Here is a 21,297-nt window from a genome sequence, read left to right on the forward strand (position 1 = left end):
CTGAGGACTTTTCCTGATTTTTACTCCATCTGGACCTCATTACTGATTGCATCATAATTGTAGAAATAAAGACAAATATTCATCCATGTGTAAATAGGATTTATTTCTCATGTAGACTTCATGTGAAGGTAAAACCACAATATTAGGCTGTCTGCTTTACTGATCCATGAAAATATGCGTCTCAGTAGTGATCAATATGGAAGTCACAAAATCAGAGCAGCTCAGTATATAAAGCATGTACCTGGAATGTGTATAACTAATAAGCACGGCACTTCGTCTAATATAATGGTGGACTTTGCGCTATTTTCTTGACCCCAAAAAGATTGATCTGGCAAACTTGGGGCTATAAAACAATTTCTAAAATCCATACATTAGATTATTTTAGAATGATATGTTTTCCATGCACGGTGATATAGCCGAAAATCATACATTACTTGGGGTTCTTACTAAATCAGATATAAACAATATTAAAGCCCCAGCAAATACAAAGCCTTTTTAAAAGACCATTTACCAGTTCATCTCAGAAAATTACATGTTATTAAAAAGTCATAAAACAAGAATAATCATCTTGACTGTAATTACCAACAAAGTAAAAAAAAAAAAAAACTCCAATGAAGATGTCATGTTATTCCCTATATCGCCAGTGGGCAGCTGTGACTGTGGACATGAGGGTGTTTATACTGGGCTGAGTCAAAGTCAATCGCTTTTCCTTGTAGAGTTATCTTCAGACAACCTGAGAAACGCGCCCCAGGCTCAGCTTGTTCTGCAAACACAAGAGAATATGATAATTAGGATGAAAATTTTCATCAATCTGGGGGTCTGGATGACCAAAAAGGTTTTCACAGTAGGCCTATAGGGGTATGTGCACACGCTGAGTTTTTCAAGAGGAAGACGCTTCACGAAACGGTGGTATTTTTTTTTTTCCTGAAGCAACTTTTTTTGTGTTTTTTTGACGTTTTCTGACGTATTAATTTTACAATAAAGATGTCGCTAGCAGTTTGAGGCAAAGACACTATTACAATTTTAAGCCTTCCCATTATCTTCTATTAGGGCTCGTGCAGATGACCGTATTATTGGTCTGAGTATGATCTGACAAAATTTTGGATCGCACTTGGGCCACTGTCATTCTATGGGGCCGTGCACATGTTGATTTTTTCCTCGGACAGTACTGGTCCGAGGAAAAAAAAAAAATCGCTGCATGCATTCAATAGTCAGATTGCAAATATACTATACTCGGATTGCCAACAATTCGAAAGTAATGCCACCACTTTATTAGATCAGCAACCTCTTTCTTCAAGATCCTTAGGACTAAAAAATAAAGTAAAAAATAATTTAAAAAGTATTTTACAAAGTTTAAAAATATAAAAAAAAGTTGGTTGAAATCAATGCCTTTTCCAAAAAATAAAAATATAAAAAAAGCAAACAAACAACATACAGTATTTGATGCCGCAACATGTGTAAAAGTCTGTATTACTAAAATATAAAAATTAACCAAAACCGCAAACCACGTAAAGAAAAAAGAACTTAGAATACTTTCACACAGCTCTATCTACACAAAAGAAAAATTGCTATAAGTTTCTGAACTCGGCGACACAAACCAATTGTTTGTTACAGAGCCATGAGGGTTTTTTTTCCCTAAAATAACTAAATATGTGATACAATTTTTTGTACATTTTTTTTTCCTCTTAATTGCAAGCAGATGAGTGAGGGTCCAAATGCTAAGCCCAGTGGCGTATCGCCAATGGCAGCAGGCCATGTGGCTGCTATAGGGCACGTGAGTCGGGTAAGACCGGTATAGCGCCAGCCCCATCTGCCATAGCACGTTCCACTGTATCGGCATCCTGGATGCAAATACAGTTGATAGCAATGATGGAGGAGGAAGCATCAGCTGACACTTCCTCCTCCGTCATTCTTCCTCAGCACCTGACGTCACTGCACAGTGCCCACTGCATTGAGATGTCCAGTGCTTCAGAATGCACATTCCCATGCAAGAACGAACGCACACAGGGGAAAGAGGAGGATAGGTAAGTATTTGTTTTCAATTATAATCAGTGAGTACATTGTGGTGGCCATAATACTGTATGGAGGACTATCAGGAGTGCATTATACTATATGTAGAACTAGGAGGAGTGCATCATACTATATGAACTATGGGAAGTGCATTATATTATAGGGAGGACTATGGGGAGTGCATTTTACTATATGGAGGACTATTGGGAGCGCATTATATTATATGGAGAACTATGGGGATTGCATTATACTATATAAAGTACTATGGGGAGTGCTTTATATTATACAGTATGGAGGGCCATGGGGATTGCATTAAACTGCATGGAGGATTATGGGGAGTGTATTATAATGTATGGAGGACTATGGAGTGCACTATACTATATGGAGGACTATGGGGGCGCATTATACTATATTGAAGACTATGGGAGTGCATTATACTATATAGAGGACTATGGGGAGTGCATTATACTATATGGAGGACTATGGGGTGTAATATACTATATGGAGGATTATGGGGTGCAGTATACTATATAGAGGACTATGTGGAGGCCACTATAATATTTTAAGGGCTATGTGGGGGCCATTATAATATTTGAAGCGCTATGTGGGAGCCTTTATACTTTATGCAGGGCTATGTGGGGGCAATTAAGCTATATGCAAGCAATTATACAGTTTGAAGGCTTGTGTGGGGTCCATCATACTGTGTGGAGGCTCTTCTACTGTTTGGAGGCTACTGGGGGCCGTTATAGAGTGTGGTATGTTGTGGAGTAATTATACTATTTGCAGGTCCATTACACTGCATGGAGTGCTTTGTGGGGGTCATAGTTGGGGATCATACTCTGTTGGGTCACCATACTTTGTCAGGGGAGTTGAAGAGGGGTATAGTAGGTTTGTCACAGGGTACTGTGGAGGAATTCGCTGTGAGGTATCATACAGTTTTAGTGTGGCACCTTTGTTGACATCATATGTTATAGGTGCAAGGAAAGGGAAATCTAGGGCTTCAGTCGGAGGAAAATTACTTTGTAACGGCTGCAAAGTTGTGAGATATGCTTTTCTGTGACCCATATGAATATTTTTTTTTTTGTTGGAGGGGGGCCCAATGATTTCTTTGAAATGTCCATGGCTGAGCCCTTAGTGATAGCTCAAAAAAGGAGATTTTTGTGTACTCACCGTAAAATCTCTTTCTCTTAGCCTTTTAATTGGGGGACACAGAACCGTGGGTGTTATGCTGCTGTCCACTAGGAGGCGACACTATGCATAATCTGAAAAAGATTAACTTTGGCTCCTCCTCTGCAGTATACACCCCTGGACGGCATCAGCCTTCTCCAGTTTTGTGCAAAAGCATTAGGAGGAATATACCAAAAACATAACCATGCCTGTAAAAAAAGGCTACTATAAACAGGCTCAAACAACAATATGAGAACCCAACCGTAACAACGGCCCGCAAGGGCAACAGGGTGGGAGCTGTGTCCCCCAATTAAAAGGCTAAGAGAAAGAGATTTTACGGTGAGTACACAAAAATCTCCTTTACTCTGTCGCCTTATTGGGGGACACAGAACCGTGGGACGTCCCAAAGCAGTCCCTGGGTGGGAAGCAGTGGACGAATATTGTGCTGACAGTCCCCTAGACTTGGGGTACTGCCGCCTGCAGGACCCGTCTACCCAGGCTCGCATCCGCTGAGGACTGGGTATGTGTTTTGTAAATGTGTGCAGGCTAGTCCAAGTGGCTGCCTTACACACTTGATGTGCCGAGGCTTGATGCCGAATGGCCCAAGAGGCCCCTACCGCCCGCGTAGAGTGTGCCGTGATACCGGCCTGAAGGGGAGAACTGTTGAGGCGGTAAGCCTCTTGAATGGTGGACTTGATCCACCTAGCAAGGGTGGTTTTGGAAGCCGGTAGGCCCTTGCGAACGCCTTCTGGAAGAAGGAAAAGTGAATCAGACTTCCGGAAGGGAGCAGTCCTAGACACGTAAATACGCAATGCCCTGACAAGGTCAAGCGTATGCAGAGCCTTCTCTACCCTATGAACGGGAGCCGGGCAAAGAGACGGTAGTGATATTTCCTCATTGAGGTGGAAGCTAGACACGACCTTCGGAAGGAAGGATGGTACTGTACGGAAAACCACCTTGTCCTGATGAAAAACCAGGAAGGGTTGTCTGCAGGACAGAGCTGAAAGTTCAGACACCCTGCGTAGCGAGGTGATTGCCACCAGGAAAACCACTTTCTGTGATAGAAAGCGGCGTGAGACCTCCTTAAGGGGTTCAAAAGGAGGTGACTGTAGTGCTGTCAAGACCAGGTTGAGGTCCCACGTCTCCAACGGACGTTTGTAGGGGGGAACCAATCGGGAAACCCCTTGGAGAAAAGTCTTCACTTGCGGCTTGTTAGCAATACGCCTCTGAAAGAGCACTGAAAGCGCTGACACCTGGCTCTTCAGCGAGCCCAGGGATAGCCTGGCGTCCAGGCCTGACTGAAGGAAACCGAGGACCTTTGGATGAGAATAGGGAAGTGGAATCTGCCCACGAGAGTCGCACCATGTGAAGAAAACCTTCCAGGTACGATAGTAAATCCTGGCTGAAGTTGGCTTTCGAGCCCTGATCATGGTTTTAACAACGTCTGGTGAAAAACCTGCTTGGGTCAAAACCCAGGTCTCAATTGCCACGCCGTCAAATTGAGAGCCCCTGAGTTCTAGTGGAAGAATGGGCCTTGTGACAGGAGGTCGGGACGTGTGGGGAGACGCCAGGGAGCGTCTGCTGTGAGTTGCACGACGTCGGCGTACCATGTACGCCTGGGCCAGTCTGGAGCGATCAGAATGGTGGGAACACCCTCTTGTTTGATCTTCCTCAGGACTCTGGAGATCAGGGGGAGGGGTGGAAAAATGTACAGAAGCTGGAACTGGGTCCAGTCCTGAACCAGGGCATCTGCTCCGAGCGACCGCGGATCGCGCGGCCTGGCCATGAAATTGGGAACCTTGGCATGGAGATGGGATGCCATCAGATCCACGTCCGGGGTCCCCCAACGATGACAGATCTGACAGAAGACTTCGGGATGGAGAGACCATTCCCCTGAGTCCATTCCTTGTCGGCTGAGATAGTCAGCTTCCCAGTTGTCCACACCCGGAATGTGGACAGCGGAGAGTACCGACCTTGCAGCCTCCGCCCATTGTAGGATACGCGTTACTTCGGTCATCGCCTGGATGCTGCGGGTGCCGCCTTGATGGTTCACGTATGCCACTGCCGTGGCATTGTCAGACTGTACTCTGATATGAGAGTCTGCCAGCAAGTGATGGAAGGCTTTCAACGCCAGGAAGATGGCCCGAATTTCCAGGATGTTGATGGGCATGGTCGATTCCCTTGGTGACCACCTGCCTTGCGCTCTGTGATGTAGGTGCACCGCGCCCCAACCCATAAGGCTTGCGTCGGTGGTCAACACCTTCCATTGACCGGAGAGAAAGGATTTTCCCCTTGCAAGCGAGGTTGGCTTGAGCCACCAGTGCAGGGACCTCCTGGTGTTTGCTGATAACCGGAACTCCCTGTCGAGGGAGAACGGATTCCTGTCCCAGGACTTGAGGATGGCCAGTTGAAGGGGTCTGAGGTGAAGCTGGGCAAATGGTACCGCCTACATTGCTGCTGCCATCCTGCCAAGTACTCTCATGGCATACCGGAGAGATCTGGGGGGACTTGCGGAGGAGTGTGTGAACTCCCAGACGGAGAGCCAGTGCCTTGTCCCTGGGGAGGATCACCAGACCCTTGGAGGTGTCGAATAGCATCCCCAGGAAGGTCAGAGACTGACTCGGGGTAGTCGAGGACTTCTGTGAATTGACTAACCATCCCAGGCGCGTCAGTGTCGATCGTGATCGAGACGTTGACCTCGCAGTCCTTGAGGGTGGGGCCCTTGATGAGAAGGTCGTCCAGGTATGGAACGACTACTATGCCTCTGGAGTGCAGAACGTCCATGGTAGCCGCCATGACCTTTGTAAATGTTCTGGGAGCCGTGGCGAGACCGAACGGGAGGGCCACAAACTGGTAATGGTCTTGGTTGATTGCGAATCTGAGAAACCTCTGATGGGCGGGAGCAATCGGTATATGCAGGTATGCGTCCTGTATGTCTATGGAGGCAAGATATTCTCCTTTTTCCATAGACGCAACGATTGACCGGAGGGATTCCATGCGGAAGTGACGAACTCGAACGTACTTGTTGAGTTGCTTGAGGTCTAGTATGGGTCGGACGCTGCCTCCCTTCTTGGGCACCACAAAGAGGTTGGAATAGAACCCTCGGAAGCGCTCTTCTGCTGGGACTGGCACTATGACTCCTGCTCGCAGGAGGGAAGAAACCGCTTGACGGAAGGCCTGAGCTTTGAGCGGGGATTTTGGAGGGACAGAGGGAAAAAACCTGTGCGGTGGGCTGGTAGTAAACTCGATTTTGTATCCTGAAGACACTATTTCCTTGACCCACTTGTCTTCTGTAATAGGCAGCCAGACCTGCTGAAAGAGTAGCAGTCGTCCGCCTACAAGTGGGGTGTCTTCCAGAGGGGCATGAGTCAGGATGAGGGAAAAGTCTGAGGTTTTCCTCCTTTAGGTTTTGCCTGGCTTGCCTTTGATTGCCAGTCCTGTCCGGCCTCTGTGCCGCACGTGTGTTGTCCCTGCGGGGGGAACGATTACAGTTTTGTGCTGGGCGTGAGACGGACCAGCCTGAAGATTTCCGAAAGGATCGGAAACGAGATTGATTACGCCTTTTAAACGTGCATTTTGGTCTTAGTTGAGGGAGGGAAGTACTTTTGCCCCCGGTAGCATTGGATATCATTGTATCCAGCTTTTCACCGAAAAGACGGCCACTGAAGTACGGGAGATTTGTTAGGGACTTTGAGGCCGCATCCGCTTTCCATTCTCTTATCCAGAGAATACGCCGGATTGTGATGGCGTTTGATGCTATTCCCGCTATTCCTCTTGCAGAGTCCAACGCTGCATGGACCATGTAATCTGCCACCACTGCAATTTGCACCGCCTGGTCCGCCAGCTGAGGATTTGAAGCTTGAAGGCCCTTTTGCAATAGATCAGCCCAAGCCATGATGGCCTTGGATGCCCAAACTGAAGCAAATGCGGGAGCCAAAGAGGCACCTGCCGCTTCAAAGATTGAACGAGCCATGCGTTCGACTTGTCTGTCTGCTGTGTCCTTGAGGGTTGAACTGTCCGGCAGCGAGAGGAGCGTTTGTGCCGCCAGCCTAGAGACTGGATGGTCCACTTCAGGCGGATCTGTCCAATCCTTGGTGTCTTTCTGTGGAAAGGGGTATTTTGCTTCCAAATACTTGCGATTCGCGAATTTTTTCTCAGGCTGCGAAAAATGCTTAGAAAGGATTTTTTGAAATTCCGGGTGATTAGGGAAGACCTTCAATGGTTTCTGAACACTTTCAAAGGAAATCTTGTGTTCTGGTGCTTCCGGGGTTGGATCTGAAATGTCCAGCACCCGAAGGATGGAAGAGACGATATCCTCAACTATCGCAGTATTGCTAGGGGGACAAGGGAGCAAAGCGTTCTCTGTTTCGTTATCTGAATTGGAGTCACATATGCCCTCTGAGTCCTGCGCATCGCTAAGGAGCTCCCTAGCGGGCGAACTAGAGCGGAGGTTTCCCGTGGTCTGGGATCGTTGTGGAGATCCGCATTGTCCTTCTCTATCAGGGGACGGCCTCGGTGACCTGAGGCCTATTGCTATGTGAGGACGCAGATGAACGCGACCTGTGGGTTCGCTTACGCCTTGAACTGTCGGAAGCGCCCTGATCATGAGACCGGACGTCCCTTTGCTGGGTAACGTTCATAGCCGAGACATGACCCTGCAGAGCCTGCAGTAATGTGGAGGTCAGGTTATCTATAGACTGTGTCATAGACTGCGACATCTGAGTCGCCCATTGGGGTTCTGATCCTGTTTTTTGGGTACAATCCCGGCAGTGCGGGTACGTGCTGCCGCTGGGGAGAGTGGCCTTGCAGGCTGTGCAGACTGCATAAAAGCAGTCTTGCCTGGTTCTTTTCCTTGAGCCCGACATAGTACCTAGGCTGATTAGTGGAGGCCCTACAGGAGTATCTACGCAGAGGAAAGGAGTAGGAGAGCGCTATAGGGTATAGGAATTCACAGCTGAGTACCAAGGACCCAGCTGTGATCTTACCCCACCGGTGCTCCCCCTTAGGTCCAGCGCTGATAAGTCCCACGTCCTGTGCCCCCCGGAGACTCTGTGCTGCCTTCCTCCAGGTGCAGCAAGATGGCCACCGGATTCTGAGGTGGAGAGGGAAGGGGGCGGAGAGCTGGAAAAGGGCGCGCTTTTACATGTAAAAGCGCGCCCCTCCTGCCTCGATCCGCCCCTTCTATGACACTGCAGTGTCATTTTAGTCATCCGGGGGGGCGGGCCGGGGGGTTGGCGGCGACTTTGGCTAGGCCGAAGCCGCGGCCTAAATTTGAGGTCTCCTGCCCAGCAGGGCTCCAGGACGGCGCGGTCGTCCGCGGGGGGGGGGCGGATTTAAACCAGACCCCCCCAGAATGAAAGGAGGGCTGGCGGTGGGGCCATATATGCGCCATTGCTGCAGAGACCGGGGCGCAGGGAGCCCAGTCTCTGATAAGTGTTGTGCCTCGCTGCACCTCCCCCGGTCCCAAAAGGAGCCCACAGGTGGACTGGGGTCCCTGGTGCCTGGTACAGGCCCTACCTGCGGTGTCTCAACCTAATACCCCCAGAGGGGGATTAGGGAGGGTGCTGCTATCACCGTCAGGGGCTTCATCGTCGCCTCAACCTCGACCCAGAGCCGGACGGAACTGAGGAAGGAGGGGGGTCTCGACCTCGAACCAGTACCCGAGGGACTGGTGAGGGAGCGACATGGGGAATAGCCACCTTGACCTCAACCGGGTACCCCTAGTAGGGGACCGAGGAGGGAGCCATGCCGGGAGTCTCGCTGGAGACCCTCTTTTCTTCATCTGTAGTCCTTTGGAAAAAAATCCAGGAAAAAAGACGGAGTAAAAAAAAAAATCTTAGGTGTGCCTCCTGCGACACTAAGCAAAAACTGGAGAAGGCTGACGCCGTCCAGGGGTGTATACTGCAGAGGAGGAGCCAAAGTTAATCTTTTTCAGATTATGCATAGTGTCGCCTCCTAGTGGACAGCAGCATAACACCCACGGTTCTGTGTCCCCCAATAAGGCGACAGAGTAAACCCAGTGAACTGCACAGCTCAGGATACAGCAGTGCACAGCTCCTGCCTGAGCGAGTGCACAGGGCGGACTACTGATTCAATAGTAATCATAAGCTTTTACAGGGTATTTTTGAGCAATCATGGCAGCTAAGGACCTGGATTCCCACCAATTTTCTTGCAATAGGACAATATGAAAAAATTAAATCAAAGGTTTGGTTACTCCTTATTCACGAACATAGTTTAAAAAGAAAGGATTTAGAAATTTAGTATTGCTGGAATCATGCGAACCTGAAGAATCATGTTGCCAGATCAATTTTATTGCACAATTAACCACGTAAAAATGAACCCCCCCCCAAAAAAAAAAAAATAGCAGAAATGCTAGAGATTTTTTGCTTTTTTTTTTTTTCGCAATTAATAAATGGCTGGTCCTGGAGGGGCTAAAATGGTTATCCAGTTCTTAAATGTTGGTGGCATAGTCTTAGAGAGGCCAATTGTGAGGGTCCTCCAGGATGTTTGAAGGTGCCATATCACTTCAGACCTAGACTACGAACCCCATTCCAACATTGTCTAGTGTACAAAGAACATATTGTACTGAGCCCTAGATGTGGACAGTTACCTGAAATACCTCCAATAGAGAGTTGAGAATCATGATCAAGCCATATGATTTCCAAAGCCTTGAAGTCTGCTGGCAAAATATCCATAGACGATGAGACCTCACTGGTACTCAGGATAACTTGATTGGACAGGATAACAACAGTCACGGTATGCCAAGCTTTAAGACATACACCAGGGGGGAACTTCAATGAATGTGCCAATTTTCCCAGTAAAGAAACTTCCAGAACCTGAACACAATTAAATAATATAATATATAGATAACATACAGGCTCTAGAATAAATACTATTATAACATTAATGATTGTTACCCGCTTTTCCAGATCCAAAGTTATTGTCAGTGCAGAAACATTGCCTGCTCCGGACAGTCCGAGAAGGACCCCGCCATCTTCTAGTACCCGGAAGGAGATCTGGAGGGTCAGTTTCCAGGAGTCTTTGTGCTTTGTTGGAAAAACTAAAATCAATAAAGATATTAAAGGGGTATTCCAACAATAGATATTCATTGCAAGGCCGGGGTCACACTTGCAAGAAACTCGCACGAGTTTCGAGTCTCAATACCCGACATTCCGCCGGCACTCGGACCGGATCGCTCAGCTGCATAGAAAAACATACAGCCGCACATTCCGGTCCTGAGTACCGGCGGCAGTGCCGGGTATTGAGACGTGAGACTCGTGCGAGTTTCTCGCAAGTGTGACACCGGCCTAAAGGAGAGGAGATAAGTAGGATGGACCTAGTATGGCACTTGTTACTATACTAGCCTCCATAGTTGCAGCTGTGAAAGAGCTCTTTTGGAACCATGTTCTAAAGAGCAATCTAGCCAAATAGACTTTTATGATATAACCAATGGATACTTAAAAATGTTTGACTTAATATGAAATAAAAATCTCTGCCTGCTAATAATGGTTAAAGAGATTATCTCATGTAAGCACCCCCTGTCTGTAGGCCCTTATAGGGCAAATGGATGTCAGGGAGATGATCTCTTTCTCAGGATCAGCAACCTGGCTGAACAAGACTTTCATTGGTAAATAAGCTTTAGGGTAGATGCACATGACCGCTTTCTCTCCATCCATGAAAAACAATGATTGTGCTGGTCAGACTCTAATCAGAGTTTGATTAGTGGGATCAGTTTTTTCTCAGAGGTGAAGAGAAAAAAAAAACATCTCCAACTTCTCCATTATGTCATCAGAGTGAGGTCCAATGTTTTCCAAGGACCCACCCATGTTTTGATTTGCAGGATCAAATCAAAATCAGACCTGGCACCGACTGATCCCAGGAAAAAAACTGGACTTGTGCACAGCCCCATATAATAACATGGGTACGAGCACTATCTGTGAAAGCCATAGATAGCACTCGTCCAATATAATCGGTCATGTGAACGAGGATAATGGGGAAACTCCAAATGTAAATTCTTTAAAGGAGTTGTTCACCTTTGGAGACTTTTTTTTTTTTTTTTACTAACTAGTATATTTAGGACTTAATTATTGTTTTTGCAATTGGGTTTAATTACAAATTTTGCACTATTTGCTTTTTATACCCTTTGTGTTGCAATGGCTATTACTGCGTGCAGAAAGAGTTAGCCTAAAATTGGGTAGAGAGCTGATTCTGACACGAGAGTTAGTAACTCTGTTATTAGTCTTTTTCTGAGCTCCTTTCAGCTGAGTTATGACCACAGAAAACATGAAGGTAGAACGTGCAGGGAAACAAAGCCTGTAAAAACCGAACAACGTGAAATGACATTTTTAGTGAAATCCAATTACAAAAATTATTTTTATGATCACATAGATGCAAATATGAAAAATGTCCCCAAAAGGTAGACCACCCCTTTAAATATGTGTATAAGAGGACAACTCACGAGCAGGTTTGAAGGTAACATAGCCATGAGCAGGAAAGAAAGCTCCAGGTTCCTCATTTTGAAAGCAGCGCCGGTTCTCGTCCGTCTCCATTGCATTGTCCAGGCTTTCTGTATTTTTTTTCACCCAGGCCCAGTTACGTAAACACCCGTCCAAAGCAGGAACCAGCTAGATAGAGGGAGCACATGGTGCCTTCAGCAAGGCCACATTCACACATTCAGTATTTTATGTCAGTATTTGTAAGCCAAAACCAGGAGTGGTGATAAATACTATGTTCATTCTTTTTCTTTATTCCTTTTCTTCATTCTTTTTAGTACATCCCCTCTTGTAAAGCAATATATTAATATATGTCCACACTGTGACATCCGCCGGCAATACAATTTCATCTCAATATCAAATATTCGTCACTTTTTATGTGCGTTGCATTATTGGGACTGTGCGGCCATTTTCTGGCTTCAGGGTTTGGTCACATGATTAGCACACACTATATAACTTATCTGGGGGGAACGGTTTTCTCACTAGCATTAGACCACATTCACACATTCAGAATTTTACCTCAGTATTGGGTCTGTATTTTACCTCAGTATTTGATGAGTTTTTTACCTCAGTATGTGTAAGCCAAAACCAGGAGTGGGTGATAAATACAGAAGTGGTGACGTGTCTCTATTATACTTTTCCTCTGATTGTACCTCTGATTGGCTTACAAATACTGGTGGAAAGTACTGATTACATACTGAACGTGTGAACGTGGCCTTATACCCCTCTAGAGTAATGTATTATTACCAATAAGTAGGTTGTACGTCATTGGTTAATATGGATTTCTGTACATTTTATAGCTTAATCTGTTAGTTATGGAACGTCATTCTCTGTGCCACATAATGACATAGTACCGGCCTGAGAAGCTGCACATCACTGTTTGCAGGAAGGTCACCCAAGATGATGATAAGTGAGGAGGAGACCCGAGGCATCAGCTCATTGTTCACCTGGAACGTCAACATCACCACAACCTCTCCATTCACTTTCACATCAATAGTGTCAATGGTACTGTCCACCGTCACCTGCAAGACAACACAAAAAGCAATGGAGGCATTCCTGACAAGCACCCTAACAGGTCCGCTGCTATAGTGTGATATATTATTTTAACACTTAGAGAGGCATTCTCAAGTTTGGAAGTTATCTCCTATCCAGCAGATAGGGGAAAACTTTCTGATGGTGGGGGTCTGACCGCTGATCCTGAGAACCAGACAGTCATTTGCAATTCATACTTATGGAAGCGCCAGAAACCGACCGAGCACAACAATCGTCAATCTCTGGCAGTCCTAATGAATGAGTATGAATGGAGTGGCAGTGCCCATGATCAAGTTCAGCCCCACTCACGTTGGTCTCTTCAAAACTCTGGTTTTTGCGATGGATGGGTGTCCAGAAGTCATCCCCTACCCAATAGATAGGGGATAACTTCCAAACTTGAGAATACCTCTTTGAGATCTCAACAATATGGTTCACTTGTTACATACTATTATAACCATATGCTTTATAATACATTATATACACAGGGTCAACATAGACACTTATGAGTGCCATCGCAGATCCTAAGCTGCACTTCATCTTACCTTCCTCCATTGTCCATCGCTCATATCTGGCCCCCACTTGGAGAGAACCATTTGTCCATTTCCATTACTCATCTGTACTTCCAGACGACGATCTCGGACTCCAAGTACAAACCAATTATCTTGTCCAACATCTCCATAAAAGATGATGCCTTCTGGATCAAAGGTCCGGAAATCAAAGGAGGAGAGGTTACTGTGGAGGATAGGACAGGTGAGACATTATGGGGACCAGAATTGCATTAACATCTATATACAAAAATACAGCTACCTGTCTATTACCTCATAGTCACGAGTCAAGAAAATTGGAAGGAATACTGCCGAGGTAAGGAAGGCTGAAATCCAACCACCACTGAACAAAACATAGTTTAACATTTTTGGGTTGAAGAGGGACTCAAAATCAACTCCCAAACGTACTGCCAGTTTTTAGAAGACACTTTCTCCAATCAGTGGTACAGGAAATAGTCTGCGTCTTTCAAGAAAACCATGATTATATGCAGAACAATCCTCCATCGCAGCATTGAAGTATCCACTGCTTGGCTGCAAGTAAAGGCCCTAAAGTGGATTTCCAGGACTTAAAAAAAAAAAAAAAAAAGGCATGTAGTTGCTAACAGAGGCAACTGCCTGTCATTGACCACTCTTGCCAGAGATTCAGCTACTCCCTGTCAACAGAGCAGCGGTTGCTCTTCATGTTGACAGACCAGCACTACTCGTGTCATGCTGATTGACAGCCGGCTTCCTCCAATTAGGCAGCAGAGAGATGACTGTCAATCAGCATGACACCAATAGTCCAGGCTTGTCAACAGAAAAAGAAACTGCTGCTCTGTTGACAGGGAGTAGCTGAATATCTTGCAGGAGCGGTCAATGACCCGTGCTGGGTACAACAGACAGGTAAGTTGCCTTTGTTAGTACCTAAAGGCTTCTTTTTTTTAAGTGCCAGATATCCCCTTTAAAGATGACAGACTATTGACATGGCCCCTTCCTCACCAGTCCTAAGCCCTATTAAGAACTTGTAGGAGATTTACACTGGGAGATTTACGGTGAAGAAGAACAGTCACCTCTCTGATCGGTGTCTGGGAGGCTGTGGTTGGTGCTGCCCAAAGTTGATAGTCAACAGATAAAAAAAAAACAGACTACATGGATGGAGTTTATGACTGTTATAGAAAAGAAGGGTGGCTATATTGGCTATTGATATATATATATATTTTTTAAATCTCAGTATTTTTGTACATTTTGAGTTGTTTGCTGATTATTCTCACTTTGATGAAATTTGAATGAAGATGGAAACATTTACTATTTTCATTTAGCTGCATAAAAATTCTGCAGAGATATTCTCCTAAGATAGACAAATCCTCACTTTTACTTTCTTAAAAATTCAGGTTTATTAACTTTTTGGATTGGACAACAGCTTTGTAGTTGCTCAATAATAACATGATTCATAAAAAATACAAATTGCCTAATAATTCTGCACACAGTGGACATTATAATGCTCTTGGATTAGGTGGCAAAAACCTGGTTACAGATTCCCTTTAATTCATAGAAATCCTCATATGGCCAGTTCTTATAAGCAATATTCCTGATGGAAGTCTATCTACATAGCAGCCATTGGATCGCAAAAATACATGAGATGGGTAATACCTTGTCAAATCGGAAAGTTGGAATTCCAGGTGCAGAACACTCTGCGGATTCCCATTACCTATGTACAGACTCTCTGAGGATCTCACCGGCTTCTCAACAGAACAAGACACCTGGAAAAATACTCAAATATAACTTCAAAACTTTAATCGGTATGTCTCAGTCCAATGGCAACCCCCAGAAAATCAGGTGGGAAAAATATCCTTACAAATGAAGCAGAACTGAGAGCATTACAACATTCCCTAAAATGTTACAACATGAAGTCTGATAGATGTGTGTCCCATATCTGGAACATGCACCAATGGTCGAGAACAGGAAAAACCTGCAGGAAAAAACCCACATACGTTTGTTGCGGAAACACACTATAAACATACGTAATCTGCACCAGACTGTATCAATAAAGTTTTGTAAAAGCAAGATACCAAAAAGTATCAAAATCAAAGCAACTTTATTTAAAGTAGCGCTCCCGCTAACTTTTTTTTATTCATTAAATGTGAGTGTACAGGTATGCTATGCAGTGTGAGTGTATTAGTATAGTTACCGCCAAATTCTCCGGTGTCCAGCGACGTTCTCAGAGGTTACTGCAATTCTGACTAGCTGCCTCATTCTATACACTATACAGGAGCCAGAAGTCGCTGTAAGGCCGGGGTCATGATAACACAGGCCCCACTCTCATACATAAGAAAAAAGGACACCGAGTTCTAAGTTTGGCATAAAATGGCTGTGGCGTTTATTTTGAGTTACTCAACAACCAATTTTATTTAATCATAACCCTTAAAAACCATTAAATATCTCCATCACTGAATAAAATTATTACTCTCATGACCCAATCCTCCCTAAAACAGGGAGATTATCTCACAAATAAATGACAACAATACAATGAAATACTTTTAACAGGGCGGAAAGGATCTTGAAATCTTCTTGAGGTAAACTGAGGTAACGGTCTCACACAGCTGATTATATAACAAGTTCTTCCTGCTCATACTCTGTCAGCCAATCAAAACAGGTTCAAAAAAAGAGCGGGAAGCCAAATCTGCCTGACAACAGGGAACCTGCTCATGAAATATCACAGCTTACTGATACATTAACTCTTTGTAAACCAGAGCTTAACAAACCAACTGAACACCATCAAATTAATAGGTATGGGAGCTGCGTTATCATGCGACCCCCCCTTGTATTCAATAAGGGGAGGGCGTTCATTCTTGCGAGTGCAATGCGGGAAACTTGAGCAAATCTCTCACCTCAATACCCAGCACTGCTGCCAGCGTTTTGGACTGGAGCGTTCAGCTGCATAGAAAGACATGCAGCTGCACATTCCGGTCTCGACGGCAGTGCCAGGTATTGAGGCGCGTGTTTCTCGCATTGCACTCGCAAGTGTGACCCCCGGCCTTACAATGAAAAGCCTACAGGACATTGTTCTGAAGCTCAATAGGATTTCATTGTAAAAGAGACTTCTGGGTCACGCAGCGTGACACAGCCAGCTGCGGAGCGATGATGTCTCAGAGAAGCTGAGAAGAACGATGCTGGGCATCGGAGAGAGCAATGATAGGCGAGTATATTAATACACTCCCACTACATTACATGCACATATACACACATGTAATGAATAAAAAAAAAATTACTGGGAGTGCTTCTTTAAGACAAAACATGTCAAAAAGACAAAAAATGCAGCATCAAAAACACAATAAAAACACATGTAAAAAAAAAAAAAATGCAAGTAACCTAAGTCCACATACACACGTTGAATATTTAGTGAGTTTTTTTTACCTCAGTATTTGTATGCCAAAACCAGGAGTGGGTGAAAAGTGCAGAAGTGGTGACATTTTTCTATTACATTTTTCCCCTGATTCCACTCCTGGTATTGGTTTACACATACTGATGCAAAATACTGAACGTGTGCACATGGCCTTAACTAGCTAATATTTGCAGACATGCTGAAGAAAATCTGTAACATTAAAAATGCACCAAATACTCATTGTGGGAACTTAGCTTAAGTATTTGGTGAGTTTTTTACCTCAGTATGTGTAAGCCAAAACCAGGAGTGGAACAATTAGAGGAAAAGTAGAATAGAAACACGTCACCACTTCTGTATTTATCACCCACTCCTGGTTTTGGCTTACAAATACTGAGGTAAAAAACTCACCAAATACTGAATGTGTGCACGTGTGACCATAGCCTAAGGCTACAAACCAGGAGTGGGTGATAAATACAGAAGTGGTGACGTGTTTCTATTCTACTTTTCCTCTAATTGCTCCACTCCTGGTTTTCAAGTTTTGGCTTAAAAATACTGAGGTTAAATACTGACCAAATACTGATAGTGTGAACATGGCCTAAGGCTAAAGATCAGGAGAGGGTGAATAATGCAAAAGTGGTGACGGGTTTCTATTCTAGTTTTCCTCTATCTTTCCCACTCCTGGTTGTGGCTTACAAATGCTGAGATAAGACACCAAATACTCAACATGTGCACGTGGCCGTAGGCTGGAAACACACGTGTAGTTTCAGATTCAGTTTTTTTGAGCCAAAGCTAATAATGGATGCAGCAGGAAGAATTAGAAATCTGTCTTTTTCATTCCCTCTGCATCCTACATTGGCTTTGGCATAAAAAGACTGCACTAAATATTGCTTAAAAGAACCTCCATGTGTGATTCCAGCCTCACAATGTATAAATTTTCATTTTCATACTGCACAAACTGAGTGAAGCGCAATAAAGCCCTAAATGTATAAATCTAGAAGATCTAAATTAATTCTGTTTATTAAATTTTCTGCCTCCTTATTCGGAGTTACAATAGTGCAGTGAGTATACTGCGTAGCGCTGTATAAAACCACAGCTATGGCAAACCCAGCTCTGCTACATCTTCTGATTACTAAATGAAGACTGTGCCACTGTTTTTGTTTTTTAGAAATATAACTGATAATTATTATTTGTGTTACCTTTGCCGGGTGATCATGGTAAGGCTTTGGTAATATAGTTTCCAAAGTAAGACCTCCATAGGAAAGCAGGACTACATTGACCAGCATGGACACGCTGATGAGAAGCTTCATTTTCTCGGTGCTGTGAATGATGGTTGTCGCACGTTCACTGACCTTTATATATCAATAGGAGGGGACTTGTTCTTCTTGTGTTGCTTATTCAAACGCCAACTTTGGCTCCAACCACAACACGTTCCAGTATCTGCCTCCTGCAGATGTTTTACAGGAACTCAGGAGACGTGCGTTTAACCCTTCACCGATGTGTGACCATCTGCGCTTCTATCCGAATCCTAAAAATCATCCCATGTTCATAGTAATTGGCTGAAAAATATGGTTCCCCGGTGTAGATTTAATATACCTTTCTAAAGTAGCAACCTATGATTGTTCTCTACCTCTGTGCAGGGGCACTGCCATTAGTATGGTGACAAGCTAACGTTGGAGACCCCAATGCTACAACCTCGTAAATTCTACCTGCCAGTGTACTCTGGCAGATGAAAACATTAATTGTAAGGATTCAATGACATGGCATCTAATTGGTGATGTTCGATGATTACCAGGCATCATGGTTTTATGTAGTTGGGTTTTCACAAGGGGAGTACACAGAAATTATGGGGCACCATAGCAAAAATTGTAAAAAGAAAAAAAAAAGTAATATTCAGCAGAGGCACAGAAAAGCATATCTCACAACTTAGCACCCTTACAAAAGTACTTTTTCTCCTATTGAAGCCCTTAGATTCCCTTTTCATTGCACTCAAAAAGTATGATGCCAACAAAAGTGCTCCCCCAAACACAGTACCTCCACACGTACAGTATGATGACCCTACTGTACACCCCCTGCAAAGTATGATGCCTAACTGTGACCACAACACACCTCTCCACACAATATAACGGCACTCCATGCAGTTTAATGATCCCCAGAAGCCTCCTCACAGTATGATGGCTCCAACACAACCCTCTACACAGTATGATGGCCCCAGGATGACGATACAGTTGGAAGCGCAATGCTGGGTGTGGAGCCCTAGTGCTGGCACCAGGCCCTCTCAACTTACGAGATACCTAGAGGCCCGTGGTCTGCCACTATTAGTGGTATGCCACTGGATTGTACTCTTTTATGTATCTAGATGCAGGCCCGATGCTATCAGTAATGTCACGATGGGGACAGGCTTTGCAGCGTTGAGAATCTCTCCCCCATGTGCTCACCCACCTCTACACTCTCTCTTTCCCCATGTGCTGACTTCTCCCGTCTGTGCTCTCTTCTTTGACCTGTCTACCCCATGTGCTATCCCCCTTGTCTGCTGTCTCTCTCCTTCTGTGCTGTGTTCTCCCCTCATGTGCTGTCCCGTTTGAGCTGTCTCCCCCGTGCTCTGTCTCTTTCACCCCTGTATCTGACTGTGTACAGAATATACCACAGCTCCTGGGCAGGGGAGGAAGCAAAAGACAATACTGACATTACAGCAGGAGATCACAGAGGATACATTTTGTGAGGTAAATTATTGTTTAAAAACAGTCAATGAAATATTTTACCTCACAAAATGAATCCTCTGTGATTCCCTGCTGTAATGTCAGTATTATCTTTTGCTTCCTCCCCTGCCCAGGAGATGTGGTATGCTCCGTACACGGTCAGACACAGACAATTTTTAAAATGAACTTTCGTTCGTGGGAAAACCCCTTTAATGTGACCGGCTTCCTCTGCCTGTAAACACGTCGCACATCTGCAGGACGGGATCAGCCGAATGTGTGAGTGAGTGTGAGAGTAAAAGTGTGTGTGTCTGTGAGTGTGTGTGAGTGTATGAGAGTGAGTGTGAGTGTGCGAGAGTGAGTGTGTATGAGTGTGTGAGAGTGAATGTGTGTGTGTGAGGTGTGATGGTGTTCCACTGGTGGTACCGCACAATAGGTTGGTACCAGTAGCAGTTTCCATATTGAGACACCCATCACTTGGGTGTCCCAATATGGCGGTCGGTGAACTTACTCCACTTGAAATTCTGGGATACGGTGACATCTGGACAGAACAGGAAATGAAAACATTACAAGGCAATTAATTATATAAATAGAGGACTTAGATTCATATAGACACGAAATATATCAGAAGATGATTTTTGGAATGATAAGATTTTTTCATCTTTTTAACCCGAATTAAAAGCTTAAGGTTAAGTTCACACAGGGCGTTTTTGCTGCGTTTTTTTCTCCAGCAAAACCTGATTTCTTGGCAGGAAAGAAGCTGAATCAAAAACGCAGGTTTAGGTGCATTTTTTGGTGCGGTTTTTTTCATGCTTTTTTGTGTCGCTTTGTACATGGTAATAAAGTTGAGTTTAGTTAATATATCACAAATAAAAATTTTATTTTTTACCTCCATGATTAGTTGGGAAACATTAATGTTCATCCTCCTATACCAAGACATGGCTAACACCTCACTACTACCAGACACTACCTCACAAGAGTTCACTATCAGGTCACCTCACAATAGCTCTTAACACCTCACTACTACCTCACAATAGCTCACTGTCACACTATGGACACCTCACTAAGAACACCCCAAAGCTCTTGGCTGTGAGGCCACTTCCTGCTGGCCATGACTTTCTGCACAAAAAAAGCAGCAAGTAATAATACCTGCGTTTTTGCAGTGTTTTTCCAACACCCATTCAAGCCAATGGATGAAAAACGCAACAAAAACGCTGAAAGAAGTGACATGCTCGATGTCCAAAAAACGCATCAGAGCACAAAATCATGATCACACAAAAAAACCAATGTGTGTGCATGAAATTTCTGAAATCTCATAGGCTTTGCTGGTAATGGAAAAAGCAGCTGAAAATTAGCATTAAAAAACTATGAAAAAACTTACCCTAAAAGTCATCCCACGCCAACAAGGTTTACCCAATCAGGATAGTCCCTATCTTTAGTAACTCACCACGCCATGTGCCATCTAGGCCTCAAAATAGACAAGAGCAGACCTAGACCTGGGCCTGACTGTGTTTAACACCTGACGGTAGAAAGTTGAGTAGATAATGTGCAAAGCTCAAGGGGGCGGCAACACCCCCAAATGTCCTAAGTGCAAAACCAAACAAGGGGCAGCACACTGGTTAGTGTAAGGGTACTGTTAAACTAAGCAACGCACCAGCGATCCCGACAACGATACGACCTGGTAAGGATCGCTGGTGCGTCGCTACATGGTCGCTAGTAAGCTGTCAAACAGGCAGATCTACTCAACGACGCAGCAACAATCCGGCGATCCGTATAACAACCTTGACGGTCGTTGGGACCTTGTCACACAGCAGCTATTCTGACGAGTCCCGTCCCTGAGTTCTGCGTCGTCCACGAGGTCGCTCGTCAGCGTCAAACACAGCGATGCGTGCTGGCCAGCGGGACACCAGCGATCAAAAAATGGCCCAGGACATTTGAGCACGATCAGCGATATCCAGTGGGGGGCCGGTCGCCGCTATGTGTCACATGTAGCGAGA

The 21,297-nt window shown here is 44.8% G+C and overlaps 1 protein-coding gene across 1 annotated transcript; it reads right to left on the reverse strand.

Annotated features, from left to right (window-relative positions):
• Positions 1–82: 82 nt before the first annotated feature.
• On the reverse strand, positions 83–17,958 carry SHBG (sex hormone binding globulin). The gene is made up of 8 exons (XM_073576606.1): positions 17,804–17,958; positions 14,876–14,985; positions 13,244–13,433; positions 12,524–12,691; positions 11,636–11,801; positions 10,095–10,237; positions 9,788–10,013; positions 83–763 (listed from the first exon to the last, which is right to left on the reverse strand). Exons 1-8 carry the CDS (start codon positions 17,912–17,914, stop codon positions 633–635), a joined length of 1,245 nt encoding a protein of 414 aa, XP_073432707.1. The 5' UTR covers positions 17,915–17,958; the 3' UTR covers positions 83–632.
• Between the last annotated feature and the right edge of the window lie 3,339 nt (positions 17,959–21,297).

Source organism: Dendrobates tinctorius, unplaced genomic scaffold (genome assembly GCF_039654945.1).
Source record: "Dendrobates tinctorius isolate UK_male_01 unplaced genomic scaffold, ASM3965494v1 ptg000049l, whole genome shotgun sequence".
Taxonomy (NCBI): domain Eukaryota; kingdom Metazoa; phylum Chordata; class Amphibia; order Anura; family Dendrobatidae; genus Dendrobates; species Dendrobates tinctorius.